The sequence below is a fragment of the Phasianus colchicus genome, chromosome 26 (assembly GCF_987193195.1).
Source record: "Phasianus colchicus chromosome 26, bPhaCol1.hap1.1, whole genome shotgun sequence".
Lineage (NCBI taxonomy): Eukaryota > Metazoa > Chordata > Aves > Galliformes > Phasianidae > Phasianus > Phasianus colchicus.
Genome location: NC_143461.1, coordinates 5,806,408 through 5,818,863, shown reverse-complemented (window position 1 = coordinate 5,818,863; position 12,456 = coordinate 5,806,408). Strand labels below are relative to the sequence as shown.

Sequence of the window (12,456 nt, the reverse complement as noted above, 5' to 3'; positions counted from 1 at the left end):
AAAGATGATTGGCAGTTGCGGCTGCCCGTGACCCGCAAGGCAGGAGCGGAAGTGGTGGACGGGTCCGGAAGCGGAACGGGTAAAGGCGGAAGTGAGGGCCGGGGCCTGCGAGACGCACCCGCGGCGGGGAGCGGCCCTGCGGGCGGTGAGTGAGGGGCTGCGCTTTGCCCCGCCCGAGGCTCGCGGGGCTCCAGGCCCGCTGCTCGGCCCGGCCCGGCGGCTGGCTGCAGCGGCCCGTATCGCGCAGGCCCGGTTCCCGGAGAGTCCGCCCGGCCGGGGCAGGCGCCGAGCGGCGGGGACGGGGCGCGGTCTCGCGGGCGCCGGTCGGCCGTGCGCGTCCCCGTGTCCCGGCCGCGCGCTCAGCGGGGGCCGGCGCTGATCGGTCGCTTCCCGTGGGGATCCGGCCCTGCCGGCTGCTGGGAGCGGAGCGCTGCCCGCCAACGGCACCGGGAGGGCTCCGTGCGCGCGGTGCTGTGCTGGGCGGGCGGGGCTGCTGCTGCTCGGCGGCACCAGGCTGAGCTGCCCGCGTCGTTTTCCTTTATGGCTAGGATCGGAGGGACCCGGCTGCGCGCTGCGGCGTGCTTTTAATAAATGCTTCCTCCCCTGCCTGGTCGTTCTCTTGTTGCTGTGCTACAGTGGTGACTGCTTGGAGTTTGAATGGGGTCCGGGGGAGGTGAGCTGTTTGCGAGGGTTGTGGTCCGGCCTTTTGTTGTGGTCAGTCTGTGCTGAGGTGGGCATAGGAGCTCCAGAAGGCTGGAATCCAGCTGGGTCCTAGGCAGAGCATGGCCTAAATGAAGACTTTGGCTTTGTTTGTTAGAAGTAGTTGCTGTAGAGCTAAGACCTTTTTGGATAGCTGCTGATGGAAAACGCCATCTCTCTTTGCTTTGGGGCACGTGTGGAATTCAGTGTGGTGGCACAGAGCTGACCTTAGTGCTGCCTTTTCCTTGGAAGGGATCTCAAGTGCGTAGCTCCATGTTTACACACAGCAGCCTCCAGCTACCTGGCACAGCTGCTGTGTGATCCCACGGGGCCGATCCTGCAGCTGCATGGTGAGCAGCAGGCTGCCCATGGGAGGTCCTGTGGTGGCAGCTGCTGCTGTTTCTGATCATACTCAAGGTGCTACTGAATACGTGAGAGCTCTGATTTCTGAGAGCTGCGTGGTTAGTGGCAGCACCTCACTGTGAGCCAGCCTGCTGGGGAGTTATGGCCCTTCACTTGTTGCTGTTGTGTATGGCTGTTGGAGCTCTGACCTTGATGTTTTCCAAATGTGTAAGGAAATCAGAGGGAAGAGTACACTGAGATACTATTTTAAGTCTTATGTGGAACAAGTTGCATCTACTATTCTTAGTTTTTTTGTCTGGTGGCTTTCCAAATGTTCAAGCTGCCCTGCTTAAAGTGTAACACCTCATGTGGTGTAATGCTGGAGTCCTGACTCTCTCTAAACTCAGGGCCCTGAAGCTTGATTGAGACCCTAGAAAGAAAGATAATTTTGATTCGTGTTAGCTTGACATGCCATGCTGTTTGAGTGAACTTCCTTGGAATGTCCCACTGATGCTCATTCATGCCTTGACTCTCAAGGCTTTTTGCTCAGTGGCCTAATAAGGTGAAAGCTGTGACTGAAATGGGTGAGGAGTTCAGAATGGTGTTTGTAGACTGCTGTAGGGCAGTGTTGGCCTTAAGGCCTTCTTGGAGTGAGGACAGCAGGTAAAGCTAGGGACTGTACAGACCTGTAAGGTTAAGAAAAGCTGTGCTTGACTTCGGTAACTGTGTTTCAGCAGGATGCCCTAACAGTCAACTTCTTCTATAGCAAGTCTACCTCTACAGGCAGTTTTCCCAATGAGATATCACAGACTAATTCAAACTACATTCATTTTAAGATAAGGGACCTGCACTGCCTGGCACTAGGGCTGTTTAAGTAAGGCTTTAATACCCCATCAGGTGAGGGAGCAAGATAAAATGGAAGTCCTGAGGAAGGGTTTCAGTTAGAGAGCAGTATAGGGGGCAGCTAGCTCAATAGGTGGATGTGGGATATAGTAAAGTCAAACACTTACTTGGCTTTACTATGGACAGAGTTGGATTTGCTTCACTTTGCTATAAAAGTGAAGCCAGTAATGGATTGGGCACTGACTGCAACAAAGCTGAGTAACGGCCTGGTACTGTGTGCTTGGCCAAACCTCGAGGTGTGGAGGAGCAGCAATGAGAAGTGAAATTGTTGTCATCGCAGCAAAGGTCTGCATGGAAAGGAGGGGTCAGCTTTGGCATTGCTCTGGGCCCTGCACCTCATCAGCTCAGTCCTGCCGTGAAGTGCTGCACGGTCACCCACTAGATGGTCATGCATCTCCTTAGGAAGGGAGGGGGGAATAGTGCCAAGTCCTTCCAGACACAGGAAGTGAAATGGGAACACTTCTAATGAAGTGGGTGTAGCCTGAAGTATTTTGGTCAGCATGCTTAGAAGAGGGCAGAATGTAGGAATGACAGAGTCAGCGCTTTTCTTCCCCTGGGATGTGAAGTTTGAAGTCCTCTTATGCAAGTTCCATGAAATTGTCAGTAACCATGAAAATGTTCCATCTGTGAGCCAGAAACAGCAAACCTTCCTGGAAGTGACATTATGGGGAATAATAGTGCTCTGTCTAAATCCTGATGTGAATGCTAACTTCCCCTGAAGCACGGGAACGAACTGTTGGAGTAGTCCTACATAAACAGATAAGAAAACACCGGTTTTCATGTTTGCTTTGATATGGTAGCGCTCCAAAAAAGGAGCCACTGGAGGCAGGAGATGTTTGTGCAGTCTGGGAAAGATATTATGAAGGTCACTGACTCTCTTGTGGTGAAGATGGCTGTTTTCTGCTCTGCTATCTGGTGCTGTCTACAGGCGTGTGTTGCTGGACTTCTGGGCAGAATGAAGTTGGGTCTTTTGAGAGCATGCAGTGTAAGAAATAGGAGGTATGGGAACCTTGCCTGCAGGATTACAAACTTAGTTCAGTTTTGAGTTAGTCCACATAGTAATCTTGAGTATCATTAACCTGGACTGCATCAGCTTCTGGACACTGGACAAAGTTCTTGCAGTGCCAAGAATAACTGAATGCAGGCAAGACCTCCAAGAGGGGGTTAACGTGGGAGTGGGGAGATCTTGGTACCTGGGATGTGGGTCTTTGTTCCATACAGCTAGTGAGAAGCTTATATAAAATGAAGGTGATGCAAAACTCATCTACAGGAGTTGTGTGCTGCAATTTATGTCTTGCTAACACTTGCTCGGAAGCTTCCGCCTCTCATCCTGCTGCTTTTAAAGCAGTCCTTACAAGTGTGTTGTTTCCATGGCTTGACTGAAGCTGTACAGGAAGCTCACATGCTTGGGTCTCCATCACGCTGGTCTGGAACGAGCTCACTTGCTGTGGTGTCAGCAGGTGGGGATGTGGTGGCTCTGGTCACCTACAGATTCAAATGCTTTCTGGAAGCATGAGGAAGGGCAGGAGCTCAGAACCTCAGCCTGCCTTAATTGCATGTTTCTCCCCTCAGCCCATGGTGATCTAATAGCACACTAGCTGCAGTTTTGAAAGCAATTAGTCATGCTATTCTGCAGAATTAAAACCCCTGCTGGATCAGGCATAGAGCTTCGTTGTAGCACCGGTGTGGCCAACATGGTAATAACTCTTGTTGCTGATGCTCATTCAGCTGTCTGAGCATTAAAACCTGTGCCTCCAAAGGTAGTATCCAAATGTAATACCTTTGCATCTTATTAGATGCTTTCAGGAACTTTTGATAAAGGATAATTGCAGAACATCTTTGGAGGGGGGTGAGAGCCTAGCAGAAGGCTTGAGGGACATGAGCACCCCAAGGCTCTGTGCCTGAGAACCAACTGCATGGCAGTGCTGCTTGGGGGGGGAGGGAGTAAGAGTTAATCTTTGCTGTTGCTTTAACTCAGTGGAACAGCTTCAGTGCCCAACTGGGAATATTAAAGGTGTTTGAGGTGGCTTTCTTAAATGAATTTGAAATCACAACTTGAGTTTGCTCACACTTTGCCCCTGCAGGATGTTCTGTGTTCTGCTCAGGAAATGAATGAAGTGCATGTGGCTTAGGATTGCCTGAAGCTTGCAAAAGTTGGAGTGAGATTCTAGAGATGTTGCTTGGGTCCCAGAGCTGAGGTAACTGGTTTTTCTGTTGTGCATATAGGCTGAGTCACTTGAATGAAGAAAAAGGACAGTTCTCAACAGAAAGTCCTATTAAGAAAAAGGAAATAAAAAGCCAGAGAAGCAGTTTTATAGCTGACTGCTTCAGTGTTAGAATTTGGCTCTGCAGCTCTGTAGAGCTGCACCTCTGGTGGTCACACCAGCTGCAGTCCTTGCCTCATCTCCAGAGAGCTCTGTTAGGTGCTTGGCTGTTCTGGCTTCCTTTCCTGACAGGCTCGGAGCAGCTTGCCTAGTTCAAGTGCTGTCACCTGGCAGATGGGGCTTAATCTCAGCCTTAACAGAAGTTTTCCTCATGGTGCAGTGTTCTGCCTTGGGCTGAGCTTTGAGCTCTCTGGCCCAGACCAGCCCTCAGCTGGAGTGCTGCACTCAGTCTGAGCAGCACCTCTGAGAAGCAGCAGAAACTTCACCTCCTTCTAAACTTCTGGAGGGTGTATTTTGCTCAGAAAGCTTTGTTAATCGAGTTGAGAGGTCAGTCATCTCTATTAAAGGGCAGCTGTTGAGTACGATGGCCAGCATTCAGTTGTCATCACAGGGCAGTGGGAAGGGCTCTGCTGCTTCCTTGGCTCTGGGTCTTCCAGCTGTGGGTGCCTGGGTGTGATGCTGTCCTGCTAGCCCAGCTGTGCAGCATCTGCAGTGGAGTGAGCAGTAACTGTGGGCTGGTAGCCTTGAAATATCAGATGCTGGAGTTGTTTTTGGTTTTTTTTTTGTTGTTTTGCAGATATCAGGAGGCAGGTACATGTATTAAAAGCGTGTAAAATAACTGGTATTAGACTTACTGCATTTGCTCAGGACTGTAGGCAGCAACAAAAATGTTAACTTTTTCCTGCTGGAGATCCTGAATGCCTCTAAATTAAAATGAATGTGCTCAGGTCTTTGGGCAGGAGATTCTGCGGAGAAGTTGTGACTTAAAATAGTGGTACAACCTTAGGAGCACACGGCAAAGGTTGATATAGGTCTGTAAATTGGTGTCCTAAGGCTGTGGCATGGCAGCTGAGAACTGCAGTGACTTGTTCCCTAACAGAACTGCTGCTCCAGATCACAGCCTTACTGACCCAGAGACCACCCTTTGTGGAGGGAAGGGCATGCTATCTGTTGCAGCTGAAATATTAGAACACATCCAACTTGGTGGGGCTGGTACTATGCTGTGCAGTGCTGCTCCTAAGGCAGCAATGTTTTTGGAGATGACTCTTAGCACACATTGCACTGACATGTTGAAAAGGTCGGGCACAGCGTGCTGTGTGGCTCAGGGTGAGCCCATGCATGGGGCTGGGCGCTATGGCTGTGGGTGGGAGCAAGGCAGAGCAGCCTCCCTGCTGGCATGGCTGGCTGCCATTTGGTGGTAGGTGAAGCAAAACCACTCGGTACCTTCAGGGCTGCCTTTGCCAAGGAATTCATGTAATGCTGTCAGCTATTTAACAAGATAAATATTTCACTGGGGCTTTTGTCTTGAGTATTTTGATTGTAAGCCAACAAATCTGCAGTGATATTATTTGTAACACTGCAAAGAGCAGAAACAGTCCTCTGGTAACTTGATTCTTCTGTGAGCTGGACATAGACCTGCTTGCTCAATTCTATCTGAATTCATGGTAAAATGAACAGAAGTCTCTGAAATATAGGTCATGCAAAAACTTGAGGATGTCAACAGGCTCATCTCCTTGCTCTGGGAATCACCCTATCGTGTTTCAGGAGGTCATAACTCAATTGAGGCATGATTCACGTGGCTTTTAACGTGCAGAATGTTAGTCTGAGGTGGTGACAGAGCTTACGGTGTGCTGATAGACCGCCCTGGTAAATGAATACAAGGTTAAGCAAGCAAAAGCTGCTGCTTTGCAATCTTGAGTTAGAGGAGGAACTGCCACAGGCAGAAACTTTCTCAGGTTGGTACAGATGTGGGGCTTCCATTGTGCCCCTTGAACCTCAGTGATAATCAAGCAGATCCTGGCCAGAGCTGCAAAGTGCTGCTTCCTCACCATCCAGCAAAACCAGCTGCTGCTGTGTGCTTCCTCTCAAGCTTTCTCATCCTGTCAAAACAGTGTTTGTCCTTCCTGGGGCAGGGAGGCAGGTTCTGGTTACACACTGCGGTCAATGGCTGCTTCACAACTTGGGCTTCCCATGCATCTCACTGCACGTGGGTTGCTCCTCAAGGCTTCTTTCCCACCTGCCTGCTTCAGTGCATGGTACTGCTGCACTGCTGTGGCAGTAGGTTTCTGACTGACTCGCCTGCTGATCAAAATGATTTCATGCTGAATGTCTCCACAGATGGCTGCATTCTCTGGAGCTTTTGCTCTGAAGCATGGCTCACAAGACACCATTCCAGGGCTCCTGCTCATATGAGTGCTGTTTGCTGGGTACATGCTGTGTTCACTCTGAGCATAAAGGTGTTTCCTTGGGGCTCAGGACGTGCTGTGGGGGCACTGCCCGTCAGGGTCTTTGTTTGCTGCTTGTCTGTCAAGGAACTTGGGCTGTGAGAGTTGAAGGGAAAGTGGTGATACAGAGCAGATGTGATGAGTTGTAGCATTTGTCATTGACAGGAAGTGGGAGTCATGTTGAATACAGGAAATCTGCTGAAATCTGTGAAACTGTGTGCTTGGAACGTTATCTGCTTGCAGCTGAGAACAGGAATACAGTTCATTGTGGTTAATGGCTTGGGAGGCACTGAGCCTTCACTCGAGGTTATCTGTAGATGTAGAACAGCTTGTCTCGCTCTTTGTGCAGTGCTTCTGCACAACACTGGAGGTCTGGTGCTGCTGTTGTGTGTGGGTGCTGCCCCTGCTTTCAGATAAGTCCGTCTGGACTTCTGCTCAGTGAAAATTACCTGCAGTGCTGCAGGGGCAGCTGCTTTTGGACCGGCTGCTCTCAGCTTCTCTGTGCTGCTGCAGGAGGTCTGAGGTGGCCTTGAGGACTGCTTGAAGATGCAGTGCTTAATAGCTTTGTATGAGGGCCTTCACAGCTCTGAGCATAACAAGTTGCTCTTGTGATCTGGAGGAGTGAGTCAGTGCTGCTGTCCGTAATGGCTTACATGGGGCATACAGACACCTCTATTTCATTGGCAGTCTGAAGCCGCTATGTGTTGAACTCAGGAGAGGAGGAAGGAGTTCAGGTCAACTTCAGTTACCTCCCATGAACCGAGCAATGCTTTAATGGACAAAGCTCTAATAACCTGACTGGCATGCTGGCTGTTTCCTGCCTGCCTTGCCCTAGCAAGGTGTGTAGCACGGCTCACAGTGGAAGTGCTGGAGGACCTGGTGAGGAGGGAGCTCCTCTTACCATATCCCTGCTCTGAGGAGGCTCAGACTGCTTCAGATGCTCTGGGAGCTGCTGATTGATAGAAACTGCCTGATGTGCTGCGGTACGTGCAGCCAATAACTTTCCACAGTCAGAAGGAGCAGCAGCTGCCTGTGCTGATGGAGGCTGAGGGTCAAAACCACCTCTGGAACTGGTAGGGCTGCTTCGGGAGTGTGTCACTAACTCTGACCTCCTCTTCCAGTTGCAACCTGCCTCCAGGTGGATCCAGTGCAGAATCTTCAGCATCCTTAACTCTTGGCACTCCTGCACTTAGGCCACAATGGCAGGTCGAGGTGGAGCTGCTCGACCGAATGGACCAGCTGCTGGAAACAAAATCTGTCAGTTCAAACTCGTCCTGTTGGGAGAGTCGGCGGTGGGGAAATCCAGCCTTGTTCTGCGCTTTGTGAAGGGGCAGTTCCATGAGTACCAGGAGAGCACGATTGGAGGTGAGTGCCAACTCCAGATGCTGATGGTTAAAAGATGCTGGCCTTGCTAATGCAGCCCAGGGGTATCAGGAGTATTAATGGCTATTTCGGTCTGGTCTGGGCTTTTTTCTATAAATAGTCAAGCAGTTAATGCTTTAACTCTTGGTCTGCAATTTGTTAGTGTGAAGATCAGTGCACCAGAGAGCAGTGCTATGGCAACCACGAGTGCTCTGCCTCTGAGACATCTTCCAGTATTTGAATTCCTGCTTCTAATTAGAACTGAGGCAGTCAGCTTAGTTTATAGCCCTTAATTATGTTTTCTGACCAGGACCTGGGATATCAGGCTTGTTTGTAGCCTGATAAAGTAAGCTACTTCCACAACTCCTTCAGGCCTAGCAGATCTTTAGCTTAAAATAGTCAGTGTGGTGTCAACAATCAAAGGTCAGTCAGCACCCAGCCTTCTGGGCTGTAACGTGAGGAGATGTGTGTGGAGAGGCTTCATCTGTCCCTGTAGTGACCCATATGGGCAGCAGGACAGCTTATGGGTAGGCAGGGCTCAATGCTTTGCCACAGGAAGCTGTGTGAGTGATCTGCTGTTCCACTTCAGTCCATGTACAAGCCTGGTTGTGTTAGAAAATGAAGGTATGGCATTATGCTCACTGGAACAGGAAAATAACCAGTTTCTAAACCAAGGAGTGCAGTGTAACTGGGCTGACTGCAGTGCTTTGGCACCGAGGCACTCTCTGAAGCTAATCCTGGGGATGCTGCAGCTGTACTGTGTGATCTGGGTGATGGCCCCTGGGAAAGGGAGTAGCACTGAAATGGCAGGCTGCTTGCTGGGTGATCGGAGCCACCTTTCTGTTGGCTGCTTGGTGGCTCTCTGGTTCCTGCATATAAGTAGCTTGTAACACAGCAGAGGTGTGACTTCCACAGCAGGTGGCAGTGTGCTGGCCTGGCTGGGGCTTCTGCCAGCTCTTGTGCAAAAGCAGAACTGCTCTGAGCTGCTGGCCCTTACTGTAGGAGCTCTCCAGCTGGAGATAAGGCAAACACCCATTCTCTTTCAGCTGCCTTCCTAACGCAGACAGTCTGTCTGGATGACACAACGGTGAAGTTTGAGATATGGGATACGGCGGGGCAGGAGCGGTATCACAGCCTGGCACCCATGTACTACCGGGGTGCCCAGGCAGCCATTGTTGTCTACGACATCACTAACACAGTGAGTACTGCACCAGGGCCCCAGGTGTCTGCTGGGTGGGAGACATCTCCATTTGTATCTGATGCTTCTTAGTTCCCTGGGAGAATTTGGAGTGTAGAGCTCCTGCAGATGCCTGCCTGCAAGTACTGAGTTTCTTAAACTCATGGCCACTTCCTCGTTTCTGAGCAAGGCTGTCTAAGCTGATAAAGAATCCTGCTACAAAGTGCTGTAGAGGCAGAACACTTCTTACAGGAAAGACTTGTTCTAATCATATCTTCATTGTGCATTAATAAGAGGCTGCCTTTCCTGACTGCCTCCTGTTTACTTCCAGGACACATTTGTACGAGCCAAGAACTGGGTGAAAGAGTTGCAGAGGCAGGCTAGCCCCAATATTGTAATTGCACTAGCAGGAAACAAGGCAGACCTTGCTACCAAGAGAGCTGTGGACTTCCAGGTAAGTGGGAATCTGGTTCAGCTGCTACCTGAGCAGTCAGGAAAGCAGCTCTTTGGTCAGCTCTAGGAGGTATCTATGTCAAAAATACTTCGAGGAGAAAGTGTGAAGTTGAGATTGATGCTACTGCGGACCCCAGGGTACCCCTTGAAGCCTGCCTTCCTGCCTCCTAGGTTTGTCACAATACTTGTAGCTCTTGTTGGTAACAGTTATGAGTTATGAAGGCCCACAGAGAACAAGTTTGTATTATCAACTATTGCTGTCTTACTTATCAGGAGCTGTCTTCAGCAATGTATGAAATGGCATCTTTTAGATAAGTCACCTGAAGCTTGTTTTCTAGTCTTCACAACTCCTACCTCAAGTTGTCTGAGGCAGATTTCTTAGTAGAAGCTCTTATCTCAAAAACCAGTGCACAGAACTGCTTGGCAGCACATTGCAAGGTGTGTTAAACTCCCAGCCAACCAAAGTACAAGGTGTTAAGTTGCTTGAGACATACTGTCCACATGTAGCTCACAAACAACCTGTGCTGCTGTATCCTGGTTCTTGCTGCTGGCACTTCAGTCATGTGCTGCATGTCTCCCAGCTGTTCAGGCCAGGCAGGGCTTGTGCTGGTGTGGAAGTGCCCAGTTTGGGCTGGGCAGAGGCTGTCTTCAGTCTTTAGTATGCCAGCAAGTGGAGTATGTGGAGCTTGCATGGGCCTCCTCCTGGCAGGATGCCTTTATCACTCTGATGTGATTGTTTCTAGGATGCACAAACATATGCAGATGACAACAGCTTGCTGTTCATGGAGACATCAGCAAAGACAGCAATGAATGTGAATGAAATCTTCATGGCAATAGGTAAGCGTGTGTGTGAAAAGGCTGTCTGGAGTAGCTCTGAGCACTGGCAGTACAGCCTACTGAAAACCACAGAATCTGTGTCAGCAAGGTTCTGGGGGCTCTTACTGGAGTATGTGTATGACCAGGTTGCTAGACTTGTGTATGAAGTCACGCAGTTAGTGCAAACCTTGTTCTCTCTCTGCATTTATCTGGGGTGAATGAGGGTGGAGCAGAACTGATGACAGCTCAGAGCAGGTTTAATGTACTTGTGCTGCCAGCGGTGTCCAATCCTGAGCTCCTTAAGAGGTGGAGGGTTGGGCTGGAGCAGAGCTGAGCTCAGCATGTGAACTGCTCTGGGGAGGAGATTGGCCTCTATAAGAGCAGCCTGATAATGTGTTGCTTCTTTCCTAGCCAAGAAACTGCCAAAAAATGAACCCCAGAACGCTCCAGGTGGTCCAGGCAGGAATCGGGTGGTCGACCTTCAGGAGAGCAGTCAGCCCAGCAGGAGCCAGTGCTGCAGCAATTGAGCAGCTGATCTCACCTGACAGCCCTCGAAGGACGTGACTGGAATCCATGCTAACAATCGCACTTACCGTAGAGCGGCTGCTGCCAGTGGCTGCTGTGATTTCTCCATCCCTTTCTGATCATAGGCTGGAGGGAGTTCTTCCACCTGCACCTTTCTGTACAAATACTAATTCAATTCTAAGTCTTAAGTCACTTTTTTAATATATGAACTTCTGCTCTTCCCTCTTCCTGGTGGTGGTGGATGCATGACCTGGTATCTGCCCAGCCAGCTCATCCCTTCCCACGGGTGAGGGCCAGCAGCACCCAGGTCCCACAGTACTGTAGTTCACTATTGGAAACAAAGGGATATTGAGACTAGACAACCTTGTTTAAAGTTACCCACGTGTAAAAGCTAAGGCGAATACCAGTACGATATGCCTAGAACAACCACTAAACTGTAGCATTATAGTGACAAACTCTGGCTCTTCAGCCACTTATTGACCAAATCAATTATGAGTATTTTGGGGTGGGGCAGAGGGAAGAAAAACTGATTTCTTCTGTATTTTGTATTGTATGTTTCTTCATGTAACCAATCAGTATCTTGTCAATATAGTACATACAACTAGCTGCCTATTGTCTTTATTTGTGTTGGACTCTAGCATGCCAACTTCTTTTCTATCTCTGGTTCTGTCGTAATGCACTAATCCTGTTGCAACTTTTGCAAAAAAAAAAAAGAAATCTTGTATAGAAAATTGTCTTTTTTTGATGGTTGTGATGCCACTAATGTTAACCCTACTCTGGTGTGAATACACATGGTTTACTGATGTACAGAAGTGGGGCAGGGGAAACCTCGGATAACCTGTCAGCGAAAACTATGTATTGCAAAAACCTGTAATTCCACACAGTATGAAGGGAGGTATTAAAATGGCTTCTCTTGCCAGACTCTAACTGATGTTGGCTGCTGCCTAGTGCCTAATGCAGTGTCTTATGCATACTGGTATTTAAGAGGAACTGTCAAGCTAGTCTTCATCACAAACTTCAGTTTTGTGTGATTAAAAGAAAATTTTTATAAACCTACCATGATCAACAATGTTCATGTTTCTTAACCAGCTTAAGCAAAGGGGAGTGGACCAGAACACAACAGGCATGCTGAGGCCAGCTCTGTCAGGGCACATCTCTAAGGAACATGTGCCCATTTTTTCCTTGGCAGGGAGGTGTGTGTGCTGTTTTCCCCTCAAGTCTGGGTTGTGCTTCTGCAGCAGCTGCCTTGTGAGGGAGGAATTCCTGCATGGAGTTGCAGAGAGCTCGTGTCTGTTATGGGGAGCTGGAGGTGGTTTGCTGCGCTCATCATAGTGAGTGTGCAGCAGCATACTTGAGGTAAACAGTGAGAACTGTTTGTCACCACCACTTCTAGGCTAAATAGCTATAGCAGAAGCTGAGGAGAGGTGGGAGGAGCAGTATGCATAGGAACTGGGAGTTTATGTGACAGTTGGACAAACTTAGGGATAATGTGCTCAAATATTAGTCAGCAAATGCCTCTGTCCCTGGTGGATGTTGTCATCAGAAGATGCTGATGCCATGTTGTTTCTGT

At 49.4% G+C, this 12,456-nt stretch overlaps 1 protein-coding gene across 1 annotated transcript; it reads left to right on the top strand.

The window, feature by feature from the left end:
- The first annotated feature begins 3 nt into the window (after positions 1-3).
- On the top strand, positions 4-11,817 carry RAB5C (RAB5C, member RAS oncogene family). The gene is made up of 6 exons (XM_031600619.2): positions 4-145; positions 7,675-7,918; positions 8,962-9,113; positions 9,424-9,546; positions 10,289-10,382; positions 10,773-11,817. The coding sequence occupies exons 2-6, from the start codon at positions 7,753-7,755 to the stop codon at positions 10,886-10,888; spliced, it is 651 nt and encodes a 216-aa protein (XP_031456479.1). The 5' UTR covers positions 4-145; positions 7,675-7,752; the 3' UTR covers positions 10,889-11,817.
- Positions 11,818-12,456: the final 639 nt, after the last annotated feature.